Here is a 27,098-nt window from a genome sequence, read left to right on the forward strand (position 1 = left end):
CTGCATTCTGTGTATTACATGTGTACGAGGAAAGGAACTACTGTGTGTTTGAAATACACAGATACCACTGTGCATAGTATAGTATTATCATAGCAAACAAATTGATAGTTTAATGTGTCTTGCTTCAATCATTGTGACTACCTTTTAAACTCTGTTAGTGGTAGATGTGTTCTTTTCCAAGGTAACCACTGGAGGGCAGTCAAGGTTTTGCAGATCTTGTACTTGAAGACACTTCCCTTACAAGAAATGATTTACACGATTTGTGTACTTTTTGTGTGTACAAGAACCATATTAATTCCAACAAATATTATTTCAAGTCATCTGTAATTTCAAGTCATCTTATGCCATGATAGCAAACACCAAAATATTCACATAATGGGGGACATGAGCATCGCTAGGATGAAATCATCTGTAAAGGAATATCTCAACAATAAACTCTTTATTTCTCTAGAGCAAATTGTATTTTTGCTTCATGCAATTCTAGCAATTTGATTAGAGATTAGTTTATTCAGAGGTCACATGTTTTTGTAGTTTTAATTGCAGGATGTCAACTGCATATTGTCTCAGGGTTGTCCCACTGTACATAGAACCACCTTCAGAGGGACAAGTCTCCTAAGTTTCTGTGTGAGAAGAGAACAAGGAGCCCCTGGCCCCTTAACCTTGACCGCCATGTAAGTGTTTGAGGCCATAATGACTACTGTGTGTAATTATGGTGTGAGGCAGGCTGGAATGTGACTTCAAAGCGTCTCCCTACTCTGTCGCCCTATTCTTGTCATGTTGAGGGTGGAGAAATTGTGAAAATATTTCTTTAACAATTCTTTATTATTTATGTTGTCTTTTTTCCAATGGGTGGGTCTGCATGTAGAGGCACATTTTGTGTGTGAATTTGGAAGGACATAAAGCACAACTATAGTGGCTTGCAAAAGTATTCACCCCCTTGGTATCTTTCCTATTTTGTTGCCTTACAACCTGGAATTAAAATAGAATTTTGGGGGGGTTTGTATCATTTGATTTATACAACATGCCTACCACTTTGAAGATGCAAAATATTTTTATTGTGAGACAAACAAGAAAAAAGACAAAAAAATGAACTTGAGCGTGCATAACTATTCACCCCCAAAAAAAGTCAATACTTTGCAGAGTCACCCTTTACAGCTGCAAGTCACTTGGGGTATGTGCCTATAAGCTTGGCACATCTAGCCACTGGGATTTCTGCCTATTCTTCAAGGCAAATCTGCTCCCGCTCCGTCAAGTTGGATGGGTTCCAACAATCTTTAAATCATACCACAGATTCTCAATTGGATTGAGCCATTCCAAGACATTTACATGTTTCCCCTTAAACCAATCGAGTGTTGCTTTAGCAGTATGCTTAGGGTCATTGTCCTGCTTGAAGATGATCCTCCGTCCCAGTCTCAAATCTCTGGAAGACTGAATCAGGTTTCCCTCAAGAATTTCCCTGTATTTAGCGCCATCCATCATTCCTTCAATTTTGACCAGTTTCCCAGTCCCTGCCAAAGAAAAACATCCCCAAAACATGATGCTGCCACCACCATGCTTCACTGTGGGGATGGTGTTCTCGGGGTGATGAGAGGTGTTGGGTTTGCACCAGACATTGCATTTTCCTTGATGGCCAAAAAGCTCAATTTTAGTCTCATCTGACCAGAGTACCTTCTTCCATATGTTTGGGGAGTCTCCCATATGCCTTTTGGTGAACACCAAACATGTTTGCTAATTTGTTTCTTGAAGCAATGGATTTTTTTCTGGACACTCTTCCGTAAAGCCCAGCTCTGTGGAATGTATGGCTTAAAGTGGTCCTATGGACAGATACTCCAATCTCCGCTGTGGAGCTTTGCAGCTCCTTCAGGGTTTTCTTTGGTCTCTTTGTTGCCTCTCTGATTAACGCCCTCCTTGCCTGGTCTGTGAGTTTTGGTGAGTGGCCCTCTCTTGGCAGGTTTGTTGTGGAGCCATATTCTTTCCATTTTTTAATAATGGATTTAATGGTGCTCTGTGTGATGTTCAAAGTTTTGAATATGTTTTTGTAACCCAACCCTGATCTGTACTTCTCCACAACTTTGTCCCTGACCTGTTTGGCGAGCTCGTTGGTCTTCATAGTGCCGCTTGCTTGGTGGTGCCCCTTGCTTAGACTCTGGGGCCTTTCAGAACAGGTGTATATATACTGAGATCATGTGACAGATCATGTGACACTTAGATTGTACACAGGTGGACTTTATTTAAATAATTATGTGACTTCTGAAGGTAATTGGTTGCACCAGATCTTATTTAGGGGCTTCATAGCAAAGGGGGTGAACACATATGCGCGCACCGCTTTTCCGTTTTTGATTTTTTAGAAACAAGTCATTTTTCATTTCACTTCAACAATTTGGACTCTGTTGTGTATGTCCATTACATGAAATCCAAATAAAAATCAATTTAAATTACAGGTTGTAATGCAACAAAATGGGAAAAACGCCAAGGGGGGTGAATACTCTTGCAAGGCACTGTACTTCAGACCATCGTCAATAACATAGCTACAGTATCTGCAAGTATAGATTCAGTCCTGAACACAAGGTTGCTAAATGATTCTATACCTATATTACATTAATGATTCTATGCCTATATTACATTAAATATTCTATACCTGTATTACATTAAATATGCTATGCCTATATTACATTTAAGAATCTATGCCTATATTACATTAAAGATTCTATACCTACAGTTGAAGTCGGAAGTTTACATACACTTAGGTTGGAGTCATTAAAACTAGTTTTTCAACCACTCGACAAATATCTTGTTAACAAACTATAGTTTTGGGAAGTCGGTTAGGACATTTGCTTTGTGCATGACACAAGTCATTTTTCCAACAATTGTTTATAAACAGATAATTTCATTTATAATTCACTGTATCACAATTCCAGTGGGTCAGATGTTTACATACACTAAGTTGACTGTGCCTTTAAACAGCTTGTAAAATTCCAGAAAATTATGTCATGGCTTTAGAAGCTTCTGATAGGCCAATTAACATCATTTGAGTCAATTGGAGGTGTACCTGTGGATGTATTTCAAGGCCTACCCTGACATCATGGGAAAATCCAAATAAATCTGCCAAGACCTCTGGGAGCAATTTCCAAATGCCTGAAGGTACCACGGTCATCTGTACAAACAATATTACGCAAGTATTAACACCGTGGGACCACGCAGCCGTCATACCGCTCAGGAAGGAGAAGCGTTCTGTCTCCTAGAGATGAACGTACTTTGGTGAGAAAAGTGCAAATCAATCCCAGAACAACAGCAAAGGACCTTGTGAAGATGCTGGAGGAAACAGGTACAAAAGTATCTACATCCACAGTAAAACGTGTCCTATATCGACATAACCTGAAAGGCCGCTCAACAAGGAAGAAGCCACTGCTCCAAAACCGCCATTAAAAAAGCCAGACTACGGTTTGCAACTGCACATGGGGACAAAGATTGTACTTTTTTGAAAAATGTCCTCTGGTTTGATAAAACAAAAATAGAACTGTTTTGCCATAATGACCATCGTTATGTTTGGAGGAAATAGGGGGAGGCTTGCAAGCCGAAAAACACCATCCCAACCGTGAAGCACAACAACATGTTGTGGGTTTTTTTTGCTGCAGGAGGGCCTGGTGCACTTCACAAAATAGATGGCTCATGTGGAAGGAAAATTACGTGGATATATTGAAGCAACACCTCAAGACATCAGTCAGGAAGTTAAAGCTTGGTCGCAAATTGGTCTTCCAAATGGACAATGACCCCAAGCATACTTCCAAAGTTGTGGCAAAATGGCTTAAGGACAACAAAATCAAGGTATTGGAGTGGCCATCACAAAGCCCTGACCTCAATCCTATAGAAAATGTGTGGGCAGAACTGAAAAAGCGTGTGCGAGCAAGGAGGTCTACAAACCTGACTCAGTTACACCAGCTCTGTCAGGAGGAATGGGCCAACATTCACCCAACTTATTGTGGGAAGCTTGTGGAAGGCTAACCAAAATGTTTGACCCAAGTTAAACAATTTAAAGGCAATGCTACCGAATTCTAATTGAGTGTATGTAAACTTCTGACCCACTGGGAATGTGATGAAAGAAATAAAAGCTGAAATAAATCATTCTCTCTGCTATTATTCTGACATTTCACATTCTTAAAATAAAGTGTTGATCCTAATTGCCCTAAGACAGGGATTTTTTTACTATGATTAAATGTCAGGAATTGTGAAAAACTGAGTTTAAATGTATTAGGCTAAGGTGTATGTAAACTTCCGACTTCAACTGTATATTACATTAAAGAGGGCGCTAGCTGTCTTATAACCTCAACCTCTGATGAAACATAACTTGACTTCGTCAGAGCCTCTGTGATCAAGGTGTTATTTGGGGGCCAGTGACTACCCATACAGTGCCATGAAAAAGTATTTGCTGCCTTTCTGATTTTCTCTATTTTTGCATATTTTTCATACTGAATGTTATCAGATCTTCAACCAAAACCTGATATTAGATTAGATTAATTTTCAAATAACCAAAAAATAAAAGGATACTTATTTTATTTATTTAATTAACGAAGTCACGCAACACTCAATTCCCCTGTGAAAAAGCAATTGCCCTCTTACACTCAATAACTGGTTGTGCCACCTTTAGCTGCCATAATGCCAACCAAACGTTTCATGTAGTTGTTGATCAGTCTCTCACATCACTGTGGAGGTTTTTTGGCCCACTCTTGCATGCGGAACTGCTTTAAGTCAGTGAAATTTGTGGGTTTTCAAGCATGAACTGCTCGTTTCAAGTCCTGCCACAACATCTAATTTGGGATTAGGTCTGGACGTTAACTAGGCCATTACAAAGCATCAAATGTGTTGCTTTAAAAAGCACCTGTTGCCAAAAGCACCTGTAAGCACCTGGATGATCATGAAGACTCTTGTAAGAATGTTCTGTGGACAGATGAGTCAAAAGTATAACTTTTTGGATGACATGGGTCCCATTATGCCTGGTGAAAACCAAACACTGCATTCCACAGTAAATGTCATACCAACGGTCAAGCATGGCAGTTCATGCTTGGAAACCAACAAATATCGCTGACTTAAAGCATTTCTGTATGCAGAGTGGGCCAAAATTCCTACACAGTGATGTGGGAGACTGATCAACAACTACAGGAAGCGTTTAGTTGGAGTCATTGCAGTTAAAGGTGGCACAACCAGTTATTGTAGCTAAAGGTGGCACAACCAGTTATTGTAGTTAAAGGAGGCACAACCAGTTATTGTAGTTAAAGGAGGCACAACCAGTTATTGTAGTTAAAGGAGGCACAACCAGTTATTGTAGTTAAAGGAGGCACAACCAGTTATTGTAGTTAAAGGAGGCACAACCAGTTATTGTAGTTAAAGGAGGCACAACCAGTTATTGTATCTAAAGGAGGCACAACCAGTTATTGTAGTTAAAGGAGGCACAACCAGTTATTGTAGTTAAAGGAGGCACAACCAGTTATTGTAGTTAAAGGAGGCACAACCAGTTATTGTAGTTAAAGGAGGCACAACCAGTTATTGTATCTAAAGGTGGCACAACCAGTTATTGTATCTAAAGGAGGCACAACCAGTTATTGTAGTTAAAGGAGGCACAACCAGTTATTGTATCTAAAGGAGACACAACCAGTTATTGTATCTAAAGGAGGCACAACCAGTTATTGTAGTTAAAGGAGGCACAACCAGTTATTGTAGTTAAAGGAGGCACAACCAGTTATTGTAGTTAAAGGAGGCACAACCAGTTATTGTATCTAAAGGTGGCACAACCAGTTATTGTATCTAAAGGAGGCACAACCAGTTATTGTAGTTAAAGGAGGTACAACCAGTTATTGTAGTTAAAGGAGCCACAACCAGTTATTGTAGTTAAAGGAGGCACAACCAGTTATTGTAGTTAAAGGAGGCACAACCAGTTATTGTATCTAAAGGAGGCACAACCAGTTATTGTAGTTAAAGGAGACACAACCAGTTATTGTAGTTAAAGGAGGCACAACCAGTTATTGTATCTAAAGGAGGCACAACCAGTTATTGTAGTTAAAGGAGGCACAACCAGTTATTGTATCTAAAGGAGGCACAACCAGTTATTGTAGTTAAAGGTGGCACAACCAGTTATTGTAGTTAAAGGAGGCACAACCAGTTATTGTATCTAAAGGAGGCACAACCAGTTATTGTAGTTAAAGGTGGCACAACCAGTTATTGTAGCTAAAGGTGGCACAACCAGTTATTGTAGCTAAAGGTGGCACAACCAGTTATTGTAGCTAAAGGTGGCACAACCAGTTATTGTAGCTAAAGGTGGCACAACCAGTCATTGTAGCTAAAGGAGGCACAACCAGTTATTGTAGCTAAAGGTGGCACAACCAGTTATTGTAGCTAAAGGTGGCACAACCAGTTATTGTAGCTAAAGGTGGCACAACCAGTTATTGTAGCTAAAGGTGGCACAACCAGTCATTGTAGCTAAAGGAGGCACAACCAGTTATTGTAGCTAAAGGTGGCACAACCAGTTATTGTAGCTAAAGGTGGCACAACCAGTTATTGTAGCTAAAGGTGGCACAACCAGTTATTGTAGCTAAAGGTGGCACAACCAGTCATTGTAGCTAAAGGAGGCACAACCAGTTATTGTAGCTAAAGGTGGCACAACCAGTCATTGTAGCTAAAGGAGGCACAACCAGTTATTGAGTGTAAGGGAGCAATTACTTTTTCACACAGGGGAATTGGGTGTTGCAAAACTTTTTTAAATAAGTAAAATAATTAACTTTTTTGTTGTTGTTATTTGTAACCTCAGGTTCCCTTTATCTAATTTTAGGTTTGGTTGAAGATCTGATCAAATTCAGTATGAAAAATAGAGAAAATCAGAAAGGGGGCAAATCCTTTTTCACAGCACTGTAGATGGGGCAGAGAGGAGGGCCAACATTCCTGCACCACTACAGGGGTAAACTACAGGGCATGTCACGTCGTCAGAGCATCTTGCTGTAGTTCCGACAAAGACAAGGTTTTGTCATGGTATCAGTGAAAGCATAAATCACATAAATCACATCAGGGTTCTTATAGTGTCCTTCAGTGAAAAGCTGCAGGGTTTTAATTGTAGAGCTCTTGAATGGATAATGCTAGACGAGGGATGTGCAATGCTGGAACATAGCTACTGTAGGCCAGTTTGCCTTGAGCGTAGTGCTTCACTCATAACACCAGTGGGACACTAGTGATTTAACTCTCCTTGTGTATTGATGACAGACTCTCATGTCAGTGGAAGGTTTGTGTTATTAACAGCTCATATTTCACTCTGCTGGAATGCATGGCTGTCTCATTGAAAGCCCTGGCACAGGAGGCCACCTCTAAAACAGTACACTGTAAAGGTAAGTCATTTGTTCAATGTGAAGGCTTTGGCCAGCCAGGTATCACTTTTTTTGTATGTTGCATGTAATTAGAAGGTCCTTGCCTCAATCGTTGATATGAGGAAATACTCTTATTTATCTAATATCTCTCAGATCTTTATCATTATCTTTGTTTGTGTTCTTTTCTTAGCAGATGGGAATGTTTGCTGCATGTTCTCACCATGGAAACAAATTCAACAGAAAGACAACAACACAGCTCACAGTGATGACGACTTGGCTCTGTATGTGCACAGACTGATGTGTCATCTAACCTGATGATAGGCAGACAGACAGTTTTAACGGGCACTCACTGACGGCTGAATCCTAACTTCAGATCTGCGAGCGTTACAAATGTTCGCACAAATCTCCCATTGACATGAATGAATGACTGACGATGACAGGGGATTGATGCTGAAGTACTGTAGATATTGCATTTACAGTAGTAGGTTCTAAACTCAGTCCTTTGGGACCATCAATCATTTCATGTATAGTATTGCATAGAATAACTTAATTTTTTTATGGAGCACAGAGACCTTCATTGGTGTGTGTGTGTGCATCTGTGTGTGTGTGTGTGACTCAGCCCTGTGCCATCGACTTACTCTCTCTTCCCACAGGTAGAGCCCTGCATGCAGACAGACAGCCCCTGGTGGGTGAGTCAGTCTGGTTGAGGAGGCGGGATAGGGGGGTTAGAAGAGGGGATCCACCTCCACCAGCTCCCTCCACAGGGTAAAGATCCTGTCCAAATATGACATCACTGACCTCCAAAAGGCCAAGCAGCTCTGCCAGTGTATGAAGGCAGAGGGTTGGAGCTGGATGGGGGAGAGCGTGTATGTTACAGAGGGTTGGAGCTGGATGGGGGAGAGCGTGTACCAACAGGGTCCTCCACCTCTACAGGTTGACAGCTGCAGGGACAAAGGGCCAGGGGGCCCCAGACTACCTGGCTGCTATGCTGACTTTATTTCCATCACACCCAGTTGAACTCCCCTATTTAACAACATCTTAAGTGAAGCCCATGGAATAACAAAGACTAAAAATAACATCTCACTTTCCAGACACATTATGTTCATATTCTCAATTACAAGAGTATAAATATGTTATAAGCATTGCTGTCGCACTCCGTTTTAAAGAACACAATTATGTTTTCATTGGTTTGACACTTTAATTAAAAGAATAGTAGCAGTACTAAATGTCTTAATTGAAAACTGTTTTTATATCATTGCTAGATTACAAATATTGTGAAGAGTGTGACAAGAGTGTGAAGATTCAACAACCTCCCTTGCAACTCCCCAGTCAGAAAACTTGACCCCAAGTCACTCTGCTTACTTATTATGTCAAATTACCCAAGAATAAATAGTGTATGTATCTGTAATTTACAAATCTCAGAGCAGAAAGAAATCTTGAGCAGTTTGCTCATGCCGGCCTGCCTTTCAAAATGGTTATGTGGATGGGTGTGAAGTAAAGTTCTTGATTTATTCATGGCGACAGATAATTGCTGGTGTCTTGTCATCTGTCAGAAACACTGGGCCAAGGGATGTTCCAAACTACAGTCAAAGCTTTTTGTGTTCGGACCATAAATCTGTCAAGCTCTGCTATAAATCTCAGGCCTCTGAGGAAGCCTGTTTGTGCACTATACAGATGTAGGATCTTAAATTGATCACCCTGTTGGAGGATAACGTTTCTGCAAAGCAGGACATTTAAAACATGTAGTGTATTTGAGGTTTAAAAAGGCTTCTGAAAATTGTAATTTCCACTTTGAAATTTCCGACTTGATTTCTCCGTACGAAAAATGTATCAACTCCTAAAAAAATCTCCATTAATTATAATCCACATAAAAAATAAAATGTCTTATTGAAGCAGGATTATTTTCCTGCTGTAGCAAACTGGCTCAAATTAAGATCCTACATCTGTAGGACAATAGGCTATGACTCAGCACACTGTGCTGTGCTAGCCCCAAATCCTTTCCGCAACAAATGAATCAAAGACAGTGCTGGACTACCTGGTGCTGTAATTACAGATGAAGGGTGTGACGTGCAGACGGAGGGAATTAGATGCTTCCAATTTCTGACGGAGCAAATGAACACCCCACAGGTGGCGGAGGGAATGGAGACGTTGGTGCAGAGCATTAAACACTGGCTCTGTCTTAGAATTTAAGATGGCTTGGGGCAGCAGCTCCAGTAACTATGCTGACAATGCTCATTCTAACCCCTTGTGAAAAATAAAACACTTGATTGACCATCATTTGACTGGAGTCCACTTGAATTGGCAATCTCAATTGGTTTAGAGGGCATATACTGTATAATACCATGATTTTAGGTGGAACAATCAAGGTCAAGTGTCTTGCTCAAGGGTACCTCTTTTTAACAATCAAAAGGCAAGCTTTGGTCAAAGCCAAGGGCACTATGGCTACGCAAGCTTAACGTTTTATTTTATTTTTTATAAACAGTTGTTGTACACTAAGAAGAGACAAGAGATGTAGAATTAGTATAATTAGACCACCTTGAAATGGCACCACAACTTACTTCACAAGGTTAGGCTACTGCAAGATGCCTAGTTCCCACTGTGTTCTCTCAGACTCCAGAGAGCCAGTCGTGCCAAAACACTGAGCTTCAGTCCCCAGGATCAAAGTCCTCAGCTAGTATTGCATTATCTCTGACTTGTTCATCAGACACTCTACCTGTACAGGTCGTACATCCTCCCTTTTATTTCCTCTCATCCAACGGACTCTCAGTCAGTCCAGGATGTGGCTAACCAAGAACGTTTTTATCCTTCCCCTCAGATCTTAGAGGACCATCTTGAGAGGAGCCGTGTCTGCAATCAAACCAAGGGACAAGGGAAAGAAATGTGATAGGGTATAGTCTAACATTGAAGTCATGGTGACTCAGAAGGTCATGTTGTTATGGGGATGAATTGATAAGATATGAAGACATGGGCAAAACAGTTAATCTTCACTGTTCTTTAGGGAAAGCTCTGACTGGAATTGTCTGGTTGTGACCCACCCACCTTTTCCAAAACCCAACCTATGATTAGCATGGAAAGGTTATGGCTTTTACAACTCATTTCAAATTATAGAGAGAATACCATGTCAGAGTGTGCAGACCTGTGTTTAAGAAACCTAGAAATTACATCCTAATTGCAGAACAAGAAAAAGAAGGGCAATGTTGTAATTCTCTCCTAAACAACTTTTATTTCCAACAACAATAACTCTCTGCCTTTTACTTTAGCGTTGCAATGGGGAAAACACATCGCTCTCACCATGTCAGTGCAGGAAACAAACGTAAAAACACCTTTGCATGACACAAGCCTGGACATGGACATTTCTCTTTCAAATTGTTTATTTGACCAACAAGGCATTGTACATTGTAGGCCTCTACAAAATCGCTCCAAATTAGCAACCCCAAACTGAAAAGCCAAGCTATGCCTATGACAGCAGCTTAAAGGTTAAACGTTGGAAATGCTATCGCTAAATGAGTGCATCAGCTGCTGAGTGGAGGATGGCTCATAATAATGTCTGGATTGGATAAAATTCAATTTGATACCATTCCACTTATTCCGCTCCAGCCATTACCACGAGGCCGTCCTCCCCAATTAAGGTGCCACCAACCTCCTGTAGTGTGCATAGCCATTCACACCACTTAAGCCAAAGCAGCTAACTGTTGGGAAGGCTCAAAACAAGCACCTTGTACCTCGTAGGCCCAATTGACTTTTTAAGCACCGTGCTATAAACCCAGGCAGGAAGGAAACAATGTCTTCAATGACCTTTCAATGAGTGTGTGATAAGAGTGATGACCCCCAGCAGCATTTGGGCTGATATGATCAGCAGAGTCCAGTCTGACAGGTGAAGCTACAGAGCCTTAGAGAACAAGTGACGTTGTAAATCTACATTTTTTTAAATGTTTTTTGAAAGCATGCACTCAAGCAGTGTAATGACAGTGCCTTGGAAGTTAAAGAAAAAGAAGGTCAATGTTCTTTTAGGGGAGATATATATCATTCGACAGTGCGTTTGAACCTAAAAAACAAACATTGTAATGGATATGTTTCATGTTATAGGTATGTGTATTGCTTGAGTTTTGTTTTGTGATCTGTTTCTCATGCGGTATCATCTTAAGATCCTTCCTCCAGGTATAGAGTCTGATATGGCCATGTGTTGCTTCTACATGTATGGGTCAATTATGTGCCTATGCTATACATGCCACAGTAAATTAGAGGTATGACACATATACAGTACATACAGTAACAGACATACAACACAGTTAGCAGCAGTATGGATATTCAGCTAGCGGGATATACGCTGCACCGGCAGGATAGAACAGCACACTCCGGTAAGACGAGGGGGGACGGTCTGTACATATTTGTAAACAACAGCTGGTGCACGAAATCTAAGGAAGTCTCTAGATTTCGCTCCCCTGATGTAGAGTATGTTGTGATAAATTGCAGGCCAGACTACTTGCCTAGAGAGTTTTCAGCTATACTTTTCGTGGCTGTTTATTTACCACCACAGCCAGATGCTGGCACTACGACCACACTTAGTCAGCTGTATAAGGAAATAAGGAAACCACTTACCCAGAGGCGGTGCTCCTAGTGGCCGGAGACTTTAATGCAGGGAAACTTAAATCAGTTCTACCAAATTTGTATCAACATGTTAAATGTGCAACCAGAGGGAAAAAAATTAGAGATCAACTGTACTCCACACACAGAGATGCGTACAAAGCTCTCCCTCGCCCTCCATTTGGTAAATCTGACCACAACTCTATCCTCCTGATTCCTGCTTACAAGCAAAAATTAAAGCAGGATGCACCAGTGACTCGGTCTATAAAAAAGTGGTCAGATGAAGCAGATGCTAAACTACAGGACCGTTTTGCTATCACAGACTGGAACATGTTCCGGGATTCTTCCGATGGCATTGAGGAGAACACCACATCAGTCACTGGCTTTATCAATAAGTGCATCAAAGATGTCGTCCCCACAGTGACTGTACGTACATACCCCACAGACCGCAAGAAGCCATGGATTACAGGCAACATTCGCACTGAGGTAAAGGGTAGAGCTGCCGCTTTCAAGGTGCGGGACTCTAACCCGGAAGCTTACAAGAAATCTTGCTATTCCCTGTGACGAACCATCAAACACGAGCTAAATCACGAGCTAAATCACTTCTATGCTCGCTTTGAGGCAAGCAACACTGAGGCATGCATGAGAGCATCAGCTGTTCTGGACGACTGTGTGATCACGCTCTCCGTAGCCAACGTGAGTAAGACCTTTAAACAGGTCAACATACACTAGCCTGCGGGACCAGACCGATTACCAAGACGTGTGCTCCGGCCATGTGCTGACCAACTGGCAGGTGTCTTCACTGACATTTTCAACATGTCCCTGATTGAGTCTGTAATACCAACATGTTTCAAGCAGACCACCATAGTCCCTGTGCCAAAGAACACAAAGGCAACGTGCCTAAATGACTACAGACCCGTAGCACTCACGTCCGTAGCTATGAAGTGCTTTGAAAGGTTGGTAGTGGCTCACATCAACACCATTATCCCAGAAGTCCTAGACCCACTCCAATTTGCATACCGCCCAAACAGATCCACAGATGATGCAGTCTCTATTGCGCACCACACTGCCCTTTCCCACCTGAACACTTATGTGAGAATGCTATTCATTGACTACAGCTCAGCGTTCAACACCATAGTAACTTCAAAGCTCATCACTAAGCTAAGGATCCTGGGACTAAACACCTCCCTCTGCAACTGGACCTGGCCGGGTGGTGCCAGAATAACAATCTATCCCTCAACGCAACCAAGACTAAGGAGATGATTGTGGACAACAGGAAAAGGAGGACTGAGCACACCCCCATTCTCATCGACGGGGCTATAGTGGAGCAGGTTGAGAGCTTCAAATTCCTTGGTGTCCACATCAACAACAAACTGGAATGGTCCAAACACACCAAGACAGTCGTGAAGAGGGCACGACAAACGCTATTCCCCTCAGGAAACAAAAAAGATTTGGCATGGGTCATGAGATCCTCAAAAGGTTCTACAGCTGCAACATCGAGAGCATCCAGACCGGTTGCATCACTGCCTGGTACGGCAAATGCTCGGCCTCTGACCGCAAGGCACTACAGAGAGTAGTGCATACGGCCCCGTACATCACTGGGGCTAAGCTGCCTGCCATCCAGGACCTCTACACCAGGCGGTGTCAGAGGAAGGATCTAAAAATTGTCAAAGACCCCAGCCACCCCAGTCATAGACTGTTCTCTCTACTACCACATGGCAAGCGGTACCGGAGTGCCAAGTTTAGGACAAAAAGGCTTCTCAACAGTTTTTACCCCCAAGCCATAAGACTCCTGAACAGGAAATCAAATGGCTACCCGGACTATTTGCATTGTGGCCCTCCCCAACCCCTCTTTTTACACTGCTGTTATTCTCTGGTTAACATATATGCATAGTCACTTTAACTATACATTCATGTACATACTACCTCAATTGGGCCGAACAACCAGTGCTCCCGCACATTGGCTAACCGGGCTATCTGCATTGTGTCCCACCCACCACCCGCCAACCCCTCTTTTACGATACCGTTACTCTCTGTTCATCATAGAAGCATAGTCACTTTAACCATATCTACATGTACATACTACCTCAGTCAACCTGACTAACGGGTGTCTGTATGTAGCCTCGCTACTTTTATAGCGTTGCTACTGTATATAGCCTGTATTTTTACTGTTGTTTTATTTCTTTACTTACCTATTGTTCCCCTAACACCTTTTTTACACTATTGGTTAGAGCCTGTAAGTAAGCATTTCACTGTAAGGTCTACACCTGCTGTATTTGGCGCATGTGACAAATAAACTTATTTGATTTGAGTAGCACAGTATTTCAACAAGGAGAGTCAGTAGCCAAGTCAGTGCTCTCTAGACCCTAGGAGCTACAGTGGGATGGCACTGACACACATCGCGGGGCATGAGACCCCACGTGTCAAATCCACTGCTTACGAACGTCATCTGCAGGGATATTGATTTATTTGTTGATTATGTTCTACTACTTGTATGGGATATGTAGAGCAAAACATTGTACAAAATAAGCTATCAGCACAAGAGTGTCAGAGAATGTCGTAAAGAGGTAAGTGGCACCTTGGTAAGATGAAGAAGATTGCTGCTGCCACTAAATCAAACCATGAAAGTTTCCTATTACAGTATCATATTCCATTCATTTACACAAATGGTTCCTCTGCTCACATTAAAACTGTCTTTCACCTCTAACAGAGGAAGGGTTGGGGGACGGGGATGTGGAGGAGGTGGGTAGGCTGTGGAGGAAGAAGGGGGAAACAGGGTAGCAAATAGAGGCTAAGCAGCACTTGAGCCAACAGTGATTACAGGTGATAATTGTAAAATATTTTGGGTTCTTTTCCCTCAGCTTTGAAGTCTTGGCCCTTGTCTGCTCAAGTCCTGGTGGCCACTCAAGCTTGATTTATGACAGTTTCACGCTAGACATCCAAATTACACTGTACCTTAGTCTAGCCTTGGCAAGGTAAGAATCACTCAATAGAATGTGGCTAATTGTTGCCGTAGAGATATGATGTTCATGTCACACATGATGATGATAAGTGTTTTTGCTCAATTTTCTCAGCTATAAGGTGTAAAGAGGAGTTTATTGACGTAGCTTACCTGATGAAGTCACTACATGTCAGGCGTGAAAGCACAATTAGTCATTATTTTCACTGAACACCCACGATATTATACTTTACAATAAAATTGTGTGTGTGCGAAATAAGTGAACTTTCATTAAGTGATTCTTTGTAAGGTTGATTTCTAACATTGCCATTTGATGATAGTGTTATAACATCCTGATAGCATTTTATAATATGTATTTCCAGGGCAAGTTTATGTTCATCTCTTTCAACTACTGTATGTGCGAGAGACTTAATGAATCACAACGGCTGCTACTGCAATGCTTTCTCAGTCATAAAAAAACTATCCCTGAGACGTAAAAAGTGACTCATTGTTTTTAAGATAGCATTTATATCTGTCAGGACATTCATACTCAAAAACTTGCCTACAGAAATTTCACAATGTCTTCTACGCACCATTATTTTTGGGGTACTCATTATTTTTGAGATAACATTTCTACTGAAATATTCCAGGCATGTCTTCCCTCCAACAACATACCACGTTTTTTTTCACAATGTTGTAATGCTGCTGGATATCATCACATGTTCATGTTCCATTTTGACACTGATAATGCTAATAATGCAACTCAGAAGCGGAGGAGATCCTGCATGACTGGGGAGGCTGGGGAGAGGAGAGGAGGGGGTGTGAGTGTCTGAGCAGTTGACTGATCCTTCTCCTGTTTGCCCCCAGGGCCCTCGTAAACACATAATACAACTTTGCTTTTAGGCAAGCCTTCCTACAATGTGACACATACAAAAAGACAAGTCTTTAAAAGCACCTCTCACCTGTCAGAGCCATCCAGAGGTATGAACTGACTCACTCGAAGGAGCTAAGAGACAGTAGAAGGAGAAATATTTGGGCTTGTGGTATGGCTGAACACTAGCACTGTCTGCCGTTGCATTGGAGTCACATAGGATAGAACTGGAGCTTGAAACTTCCAGCCCAGAGGAGTTTCACCAGTTTTACCTCAGCTTGGAAGGTAAACATCTATAGTGTCTGCAGAAAGAGGCACCAGTGACAGACATGAGCCTGTCTTCTCAGAGTACAGTACTGAGGAGGAGTGTGGGCACCAGGCCAGCCATGAGCAGCCACGCTATTCTCACCAAGTCAAAGTTCTCTGAGGAGGAGCAAGAGGGGATTCTGCTGGGTTTGGATGAGGAGGAGAAGAACAGTGGCAGTGAGGACAGCGAGGCTGGCTCAAAGAAGTCTTTAGAGAGCAAGGGCGGCACAGCCGACAGCTGCCCTGATGTGAAGAGATGCAGTCGTCCTGTCCGCTCCAAATCCCGCCGTGTGGCCGCCAACGTTCGCGAGCGAAAGCGTATCCTGGACTACAACCAGTCTTTCAATGCACTGCGCATGGTGCTCAAACATGACCTCAACGGCAAGCGACTGTCCAAGATCGCCACTCTGAGACGTGCCATCAACCACATCTCTTCGCTGACCGTCTTCCTGCGCTCCCACCCCTGCCCCAGTGCCCTGCCAGGAGGACATCCACCCTGCACCCACGCAGAGTGCCTCAGAGAGCAGCCCTCAGCTGGAATTGAGGAGCCCATGCTGGTCCTGGGGAAGGACAGGGAGAGAGCGAGGGGCTTCCAGACCCCGGTGGAGACCTACTGTCTGCAGCATAAGCCGTTGCATTGGAGTCAACACCACCAGCAGTCCCTGCAGGATCCCGGTGCTCACAAGGCTCCCATCATTCTGCCTCCAGAGCTCCAGCTCTACACAGACACCCCAGTAGGACGACACCCCAGCCCTTCGTGCCTGCCATCCCCATCCTATGCTCACTTCTCCCCCACTGAGACCCAGTTCTACACGCCCTCGCACCCTCACGAGGAGTTGAGCAGCCCCCCGTACTACATCAGCAGCGAGTGGAGTGGAGGGTCAGGGTACCCGTTTGGAGTGAGGGCCAACTGTCGCCCGAACCACACTGACAGCTTCTCAGACTCCTCTCCTGCTGTGTCCTTCACGTGGCAGCTGGGTTACCTGCAAGGCTCAGCTGGCTACCAACAGTTCCTTACCATGTACTGACTGAATGAACCCAAGACATGAGCTCTAGTGGAGGGCACCAACATTAAAGTCTACAATGATGTCAAACAGAGGGAAGCTGACATGTGTATATGTCTATGTATGTACAGTATGCATGGGATTGCAATGATGGATTTGGCTATTTCGCTTTGCAAGGGGAATTCTTAGTAATATCTTACACTTGTTTAAACAGATTGACATAAGTGTTGATGAAATTAAATGTTACAGCAGAATACAGTATATGTTTTACCTCCAATAGAGTCCCTAAGAATGAAAGGAATGTGTTTTAACATTTCATCATGTGTTTGTAATGCAGAATATAATGTGCTAAATATAGCTACTGAATGAGCTGTATGAGTTGTTAGTCTTAAAACAGAGCATGAGGGACTAAACACAATATACATCTATATTTCTGTTTACCTGAGCTATGTCTGTTTACATGAGAAAGATGACTGTTTTCTCAATGAGAGAATCCTAGTGCATCCTTCCCCTGCAGCACAAACCCCAGAAAAGCAACTTGTAGTAATTATTATAGTGTTAGAATTGTGCCTATGCAATTTGTATTTTTGTAAGAATTGAAAAATAATGACGGAATAATAAAGAGAATTAAACATGTTCTGAACATTATGCATCACCCATACTTAAAAAATGAAATGAATACAGGCGTTGATATTACTGTCTGGAATATTTCTAACATAAGATGATTGTTTATACAGTTGGGCTTTATTGAGAATTATTTGCATGGTTTCTTACCCCTGCGCCTCTCCTTTACAACCCCCTCCCCCGGCTCTTCTCCTAGACACTGAATGTTCCACTCTGTCTCTCATCCTGTAATTAGCATTGCCAACCACATTGCCTTTAGGTTAATGAAATAATTACGCATGTAGACATCCCTGCAATGTAATTGACCTTGAATTAAGCTGTTTTGAGAAAATCATATGACCCCATTTCTGATTCTCACCAGAATATGAAAACAATGTGTGTGGAGGGGGGTTAGAGGGAGGTGTTTATGGTACAGCTATACAGGTCCTTTACATCCCTGATTCAGGAAGGCCTGTGCCATAAAGTCTCTGACCTCTAAGTGCTTGTGAGTAGATGAGCAATTGGCAGCATGCCTTCTCTTGTCACAAAGCAAGAAAACTCACTAGTGAATGAATCCCTGAGGTGTGCAAACAGAGGAAACAGGCCATGGGAGAGACGCGATCAGGGGCAGGAATACAGTAGGTTGTAGTCAGGATCATAGCAAACTGATTCCAGTAAAAGCCAGACAGATCAGGAAGCTGATAAAGGAGGAGGAACAGAGGCAAAGGGCTTTAGTCTACTGGAGTCAAGGACCCTTCTCCCTTACCACTGTAGTTCCCACCGTTTCCTATGGATGTGAAACACAGTATTTTCCAGACAGACAGACAGACAGACCTAAACTGTGAACTTGTATGCCCTTTCATAAACGAGCTGTAATTAAATATGTCTCCATAACATGACTTGACAAGCATATTAGATACTTACATCATCTCTAGTTAAAAACCTTATTAACCATTTCATTTTCGCTGTTAGTGTCCTCCAGAGGGCAGTCACATCATTTATACCTTCTACTTGGAAGACACATGTACAGTAGGTATAAGTCTGAATCCTGAAAATGTTGTGTAGTGTTAGATACAGATATGGAGGGTGAGGTCTCATTTAATATTACAGTTGTGATTGAGTAACCTGGTCGGTTGGTTTACTTTTACAGTTCTGCATTGCTGTTGCCCTATCGTCGGCCACCCACCCTGACTTCACTCATATCAACACCACAAGATTTGGAAGGGTGGCCCGCAAGACTACTGTTGCCCCAGAAACCCCCATACCTGTAAGGCTTTAACAACGGGTGGGACTAATCCTAAATGCTGATTGGGTAAAACTTTGTCTCAGGCCTAACAACACCCGTGCCATTATATCCTCCAATCACCAGCTTCTCTACCATTAGAATTTAAAGAAACACTCATACCTACTGATGTTTTGCAACAGAAAACCACCAGAGTCGAGTTCAACAAGGCTTCTGTTTGCAACAAATTTATTGAACACGATGGGAGACAGAGAGCTTGTTTCAAGAGCAGGGCGCAGCAGGTGTTTACTGTAAAGGACCACAATAGGAGGCAGGTAGATGGGTCCAGGAGCAGGCAGAAGGTCATACACAGGGGTTCCAAAAAGGCAACAGTACAGGCAGGGAAAAAACTTGGAACGTCAGCCAGGAGATCAGGCAATAGGTTGATAACAGGAAATCTGATGGGCTAAAGTACAGGCAAGGAATAGGCAAACACTATCATACAAGGGAGGCGTAAATTACGGGGAAAAACAGAGCTCCAAATAGAAGTGTGTCACAAAACAAACAATACCTCACAATGATGGTGTGCAAAGAACTGAACTAAATAGTGTGTGATAATGACATACAAGTGTGTGAAAAGGTGATCAGAATTCAGGTGATTGGGATCTGGAGAGTGAGCTGCGTTCAGGGGATCTATGTGTTTGAGAGTGTGAGTTGGAAGCAGAAGTTACAGCATGTAATGATAGTAGTCCTCGTCTGAGGAGGAGTAGGAAATATCGGACCAATGCGCAGCGTGGTACATGTTCATGATGTTTATTTGCCTGTACACTGAAATACAAAATAACAACGTGAATAAACGAAACAGTCCCGTGTGGAACAAACACTGACACGGAAAAATAATCACCCACAAAACACAGGTGGGAAAAGGCTACCTAAGTATGATTCTCAATCAGAGACAACGAACGACACCTTTCTCTGATTGAGAACAATACCAGTCCAAACACATAACCACAACATAGAAAAAGGAACGTAGACTACCCACCCAACTCACGCCCTGACCATACTAAAACAAAGACATAACAAAAGAACTAAGGTCAGAACGTGACACAGCAAACATGTTGCCAGAGTAACAATTTCAGTTGAACGATTTGAATGAACATTGTAAAATGTTACAGTGAAACATCTAACAGCTGCTTTTTGTAAGGATTACTGTGGCTTTTTCGTGACAATATTCCGACTGAAAACGATTTAGCTATTCCTTCTAAAAATAGTAGAACTTCTAAAGTACATGGTCACTTGATTATTTTTAGCTGCAGTTTAAAGCCGAAAAAGACACTTACTTTCGCCGCACACTATCTTCTCAGACTGTTAGCTAACGGTTGCTGCTAACACAAAACAAAGGGAATATGTTAGATAACTTTAGCGAACTATTTCAATTGTTGGAACGCACCTCAGGTTAGAAGCCAGACACAACAGTGCCACAGGGAAAATACCTGGCCAAGTGTTTAATGGGGATTAAGATGGTAGACACCTGTGAATCAGTCATGTGCCTCCTTGTACTTTGTGACAGCATGCATGCTTAAGCAATGAGGAGTTCACAACTATTGACAATCTTGGGAAAAGCTAACTACAAAACCCTCTGACCAGAACATATCAGACAGATGGGTGAGTGTAGAAAAAACAAAGACTGGACCAAAGACACGACGCCCTCAGGCTGTTCCTATCAGTTTTAAAAGAATACATTTGTCACCACAGGATTAGGTGCTTGAGCAGACAAATGAGTGACACTGGCTTTTCCCAGACAATGATGATACTCAGACAAGGACAGATAGTGCTATTGTTTATTATCACTCCTGATGAAAAGAAAGGCAAACAAAGGGGGTGGAAATATTTCATTTAAGATTTCAAACTGAAATATTTAAAAACAAAACTAACTACATTTGAAGTACTCCACATTTTGGTCAAATGTGAATGTTACTTGATGTGAATTCCAGGCTGAGAAATACAATTTTTTTGTTTTTACCCCTTTTTCTTCCCAATTTCGTGGTATTCAATTGGGAGTTACAGTCTTTTCCCATCGCTGCAACTCCCGTATGGACTCAGGAGAGGTGAAGTTCGAGAGCCATACATCCTCCGAAACACCACCCAGCCATGCCACACTGCTTCTTAACTTTAACAGTAGACTGGTGGTGTTGGACTGTGTCGCTACTTCCTGCAGCATACTCAAAGTCACTGCCGTCATTTGCCTCTCTGCAGTGACAAATCAGCAGTTGTGCTTGCTGGCTCCTTGTCACTGTCACCCCCAGCCCTGATTAATGCTGTGGAGTGTGGCAGTTACCAGCGGAAAGTGCAGAAAAATGGCTGTTCCAGACAATTGTCTCATTCTCTCTTCAACCATTTCCCGCTCTCCCTGACTCGCTAGTCCAGTCATGACAGGTGGGAGACAGGAGGTGATTTTTCACTGTGCCCTGCAGCTCCTCCCTGCCTGCCTGCCTGACGGCCACCCACTCCTTCTCTCCCGTTCTGAATCCTTCACCTGTGTTAAAATGACAGCACAAAGTTGTGGCCGCCCATTGAACCCATTAGCCCTTAGCCAGAACCATAATTCCATGCCATGACCCCTCTCACAGCCTCACCTCACACAGCATTAGTAGTGCTGTCAGCTCATACTGAACCTAATATAAATATACACAGTGGCAATCTTAGCATGTAAATCTTGGTGGGGCAATACCACAAAAAATGTTTCAGATGCATGCCAAGAAGTCACTATACAACACAACACTAAACAATATATTAATTGCACTCTAAGGGTGACAAATGGTGCTCACAAACTGTTAGGGCCTACATAAAGCTGTCCCAACAGCAGAGTCCCAATATCAGTCCCAACACCTTACCACTGCTACACCTGCCTATCAGTGGAGCCTTGTCTGGCAGAGAAACAGTTCATTCAGCCTCATTAACTGCCTTTAAAAAAACATAGCTGATATGGCTGACTTGCTTTAACAAATGTGGTGTCTACTGACAATTGAGATGTACAAATTATGGCATAAGGGGAGTCGAGCGGATAAGAGGCATTAATGAGCAAGCTAGGACAGATGTAGTCAAAATAACTATTTGTTTAGCACTTTTGAAATGTACAGCGCCAGAATTCAGAACATGGGCCGTTCTTACAGTATGCTCCTTGTACACCAAGTCAGAATGATAGGATAAATAAAGGGGGCATATAAGCAGACAATGAAAGCTCTTACAATATTATATTATGATATTTCTCTAAAACAGGCTATAGGCTACATGTGCACCACCAAGTCAGAACAGTTGGCTAAATTATGAGGGGAAAAGGGACCAAATTATTAGGGTGAGGCAGATGGGCTACTAACAGGTTACACAACATACACTTAGTATTACTTTCTTAGCTGCAGTATACATATCTCCCTGAGATATTACATCATTTATGCAGCAGCATACAAGACATTTTTGGACTCACCTTGTTGTGCTGTGCTCACTTGAACAGGAAGATGGCACAGCGGTCCTTCATGGTCAAATTTTGTCATCAAACTTTGTCATCAAAGTCTGGCATTCTATGGATTTATGGTGCTTTCAAGACAATTAGGAACTTTGAAAAAAACAAGGTTGAATTTTGATGACATCAGTGATCTTCAGGTCAGAGCTCTACAAAGAGGCCAGAGTTCACAACATGCAATTCTGAGTTGGATCACCGTTTGTATTTTCCCAGTCGGAGCAAAAAATGTTCAGAGTTCCCAGTTGTCTTGTACTCACTGAAGTCTGAGATTTCCCAGTTCCGAGTTTCCAGTTATTTTAAGCACGGCAGAAGTCATGCTGGATTGACAGCATGGACAATGTTTAAAGCTTATCCCTTTAAGCTTGCAAAAGAGACCCTTAAATAGAGACTTGGACCACACACCCACTCCAATGAATAGCAGGCTAGTGATTACTTTGCAATGCTCGCAGTTAGCCATTGATTCCTTCCAAACCACTCATTGTTGAATTTGCGATTTTCAACTTGTTGTGTAATGTTTAAGTCCAATGGCCGATGAGCACTGATTCATTTTATCTATAACTTCTCTTCATTATTTCTCTTCATATGACAAGGGTTGAAAAGGATTTGCCAGTTGATTGTCGACTTGATTTATTTTGATGCTTGCTAGCTAAGATTTTGAAAGTATGATGTTGACATCAGTCCAATCAAAGCTACTGTAGATATAACGTGATTTGACATCATTTTATCTGTGGCCAATGACCTTGAACCTTCTTGGATGGGCACGTCTAATGTAACTCTATGGCAGCTCACCAGGGGCTTGAATGTTCGAGCTCTACCATAGATTTTACATCTGTGCTTAAACCTTGAAAAGGATGATTTCTGCGCAGTTTGAGATGTATCAATATGAACGTTTGCTTGAGAGTGTGTACGGAACTGTAAAATGACGGAACTGCTTGTTAAGCATAGAATGGAGAAAATATATGTTGAAAATCTGTAAAATTGTGATAGTAGGCCTAATAATAAAAATATTTTTCTATTGAATTGTATTTCCATTGTGAATTCATGCATGCTATATTGACCCAGGCTATATTTGCCCACAAATGTGCATTTGTTACGATAATAATCTATATAAAGTACAGTAATTGGTTAAATTAGAGTCACATTTGAAAGTGAAGCCATTGTTTAAATACTATACCTTTTTTAAAATACTTTGAGGGTTTAAGACATACTTTAGAAAGGCAAACAGATGGCATTCCTGTGCACATCAAAGTGCTATCCACCCTCAGGTTTTTGGTAACGGGCACTTTTCAGTGGGAGCTTGCCTATCCTCATCTAGCATCCCTCGATGAGCCAATGTTTTGGATGCAATCATCAGAAAAACGAACTGTAACATACCATTTCCATACACTTTCGCACAAAAGGTTGAAGTCAAGGTGGGTTTATTTTCCATCAATGGGTTACCAATACGAACAGAGCAATAGACGGCACCCACATCGCCATAAAAGCACCATTTTAGAACGAGTTCAACTATGTGAACAGAAAAGGCTTCCACTCTTAATGTGCAGGTGATAGGTTATGTGAGCCGCAAAAACGCTTCTGAATGTGGTGGCCAGGTGGAATGCACAGCTCGTTCATTCTGCAGAACAGAAAGGCCTATACGAAGGGTTGGGGACTGGGGAGTAGCGGATTACATGTAAGGGATTACAAAAAACCGGTAACGGTAATCCGTTACTTTACCAGCAAAAATATTGTAATCAGATTACAGATACTTTTGAAAAACTAGATGATTACTTCGATGATTAATTTCAATTTCAGAAAGGATGCTTACAAAAAATGTTTTGACACTTCTCTGTTTTCTTAATGACATTCAAATCAGCATTGACAGAAGGCGCAAATTTAAATTTGTTCCACCTGTGCGAGTCTGACCACATGTCAGTGACCACTATAATGACACACCAAATGTGTTTGATGGATCGCGGGAAAATAGCAGGAATAGGCTTTTGTAGGCTACAGTCCCAGCTATGTCTTCCAATGGTGCGAATGCTGTTGGCATCCAAAGATTATCCAATTTGAATAAACGCTTGGAGGTAAGGATGACAGTAGTGGTGTAGTCTACGATGATACGGATATTACTTATCATTGATATCTACATAGCGCATTGTGAATCACACTGCTGCTCTCTCATTTAGCTATTTGCGCTTTACGGATTGTGGTTGTTGTGGATGGCTGTTCACAACTCCAAATGTGTATTTGAACCCAATAATGGTTGAGTTTAATAATTCGCGTTTAAGGTGCCTATCAATCATTGTTTTTGAAACCAGTGGTCAGCAAGTGAAAAATGCGCTCCTGCAACACCTGCATAGTGCGGATCCCAGCCTATGGAATAAAAGTGGGGCTTTTATTGCTCAATCTAATTCATGCTGATACATTTTTTTTGCCCATAGGCCTAATGGACACATGCTCAAATTTGCACTCTTTTGATAGACTTAAAGGGGCAATCTGTAGTTTCTACGTCCATTTTTGGACTAAATTCTTGAAGAATATAATTTATAAATACCTCATGAGTTTAGTTCTACTGTCACACTCCGTGAGAACCCAAAATATGAGCTTGTTTTATTCCAATATTTGTACACATTGTAAATGTAAAAAAATGGTTAAAACAATAATTGTATATCATGGATGGGCAGTCCTTGCATCCATAGCTCTGTATGTTAATGTCATGCTCAGGTAAAACGTGGGTCATGCTCAGGTAGTTTTGGGGTCATGCTCAGGTAAAACGACCCGGAGGACGAGGCGCAGGGCGATCCGGATGGAGACGATGGAACTCCCACAGCAACGAAGGGTCCAAGACGTCCTCCACCGGCACCCAGCATCTCTCCTCTGGACCGTACCCCTCCCACTCCACGAGGTACTGAAGGCCCCTCGCCCGACGCCTCGAGTCCAGGATGGCTCGAACAGCATACGCCGGGGCCCCCTCGATGTCCAGAAGGGGCCGAGAAACCTCCCGCACCTCAGACTCCTGGAGTGGACCAGCCACCACCGGCCTGAGGAGAGCCACATGGAATGAGGGATTAATACGGTAATCTGGGGGAAGCTGTAACCTGTAGCATACCTTGTTCATTCTCCTCAGGACTTTGAATGGCCCCACAGACCGTGGACCCAGCTTCCGGCAGGGCAGGCGTAGGGGCAGGTTTCGGGTCGAGAGCCAGACCCGGTTCCCCGGTGCGAACACCGGGGGCCTCTCCGTGGTGGCTCGCCTTCTGCCGCCTCACGGCCCATTGCAGGTGCACTTAAACCATTCGTCCACCGCAGGAGCTTCGATCTTGTTCTGATGCCAAGGTGCCAGAACCGGCTGATACCCCAGTACGCACTGGAAGGGAGAGAGGTTAGTGGAGGAGTGGCGGAGTGAGTTTTGGGCCATCTTTGCGCAGGGGATGAACGCCGCCCACTCCCCCGGCCGGTCCTGGCAATATGACCGCAGAAACCTACCCACATCCTGGTGTACTCTCTCCACCTGCCCGTTACTCTCGGGGTGAAAACCTGAGGTGAGGCTGACCGAGACCCCCAGACGTTCCATGAACGCTCTCCAGACCTTGGACGTGAAATGTCCTCAGGTACCCCGTAGTGCCGGAAGACGTGAGTGAACAGGGCCTCCGCAGTCTGTAGGGCCATAGGGAGACCGGGCAAAGGGAGGAGACGGCAGGACTTAGAAAACCTATCCACAACGACCAGGATCGTGGTGTTGCCCTGTGAGGGAGGAAGATCCGTCAGGAAGTCCACCAACAGGTGTGACCACGGCCGTTGTGGAACGGGTAGGGGTTGTAACTTCCCTCTGGGCAGTTGCCTGGGAGCCTTGCACTGGGTGCACACCGAGTAGGAGGAAACATAAACCCTCACGTCCTTGGCCAAGTTGGACCACCAGTACTTCCCACTAAGGCAATGCACCGTCCGACCAATGCCAGGGTGACCAAAGGAGGGTGACGTGTGGGCCTAATAGATCAAATGGTCGCGGACAGGAGACGGAATGTACAGGCGCCCAACTGGACACTGGTGGGGAGTGGGCGCCAGCTCCCACACCACCGGTGCCACCAGGCAAGAAGCCGGAAGTATGAGAGTGTGATCCATGGACCGCTCCTCTGTGTCATACATCCGGGACAGTGCGTCTGCCTTAGCGTTCTGGGAACCTGGTCTGTAGGACAGAGTGAAAACAAAACGGGTAAAGAACATGGCCCACCTTGCCTGGCTAGGGTTCAGTCTCCTCGCCGCCCGGATGTACTCCAGATTGAGGTGGTCAGTTTGAGATGAGAAAAGGGTGTTTAGCCCCCTCAAGCCAATGTCTCCACACCTTCAGAGCCTTGACAACAGCCAACAGCTCCCGGTCCCCCACATCATAGTTTCGCTCCGCCGGGCTGAGATTCTTCGAAAAGAAAGCACAGGGGCGGAGCTTTGGTGGCGTGCCTGAGTGCTGAGACAGCACGGCTCCTATCCCAGCCTTGGACACGTCCACCTCCACTATGAACGCCAAAGAGGGATCCGGATGAGCGAGCACAGGAGCCGAGGTAAACAGAGCTTTCAGGTGACCAAAAGCCCTGTCCGCCTCAGCCGACCACTGCAGCCGTAGCGATCCCCCTTCAGCAGTTAGGTCATGGGAGCTGCTAACTGACCAAAACCCCGGATATACCTCCGGTAGTAGTTGGCAAACCCTAGAAACCGCTGCACTTCCTT

The 27,098-nt window shown here is 43.3% G+C and overlaps 1 protein-coding gene across 1 annotated transcript; it reads left to right on the forward strand.

Annotated features, from left to right (window-relative positions):
* Positions 1-16,068: 16,068 nt before the first annotated feature.
* LOC112267445 (class A basic helix-loop-helix protein 9) lies at positions 16,069-17,073 on the forward strand. Its single transcript, XM_024445700.1, has one exon. The coding sequence runs from the start codon at positions 16,069-16,071 to the stop codon at positions 17,071-17,073; it is 1,005 nt and encodes a 334-aa protein (XP_024301468.1).
* Positions 17,074-27,098: the final 10,025 nt, after the last annotated feature.

This window comes from Oncorhynchus tshawytscha, linkage group LG14 (assembly GCF_018296145.1).
Source record: "Oncorhynchus tshawytscha isolate Ot180627B linkage group LG14, Otsh_v2.0, whole genome shotgun sequence".
NCBI classification, from domain to species: Eukaryota; Metazoa; Chordata; class Actinopteri; order Salmoniformes; family Salmonidae; genus Oncorhynchus; species Oncorhynchus tshawytscha.

Excerpts from the sequence above, each read along its gene's own strand:
- LOC112267445 (XM_024445700.1), top strand. The coding sequence starts at position 16,069 with ATGAGCCTGTCTTCTCAGAGTACAGTACTGAGGAGGAGTGTGGGCACC.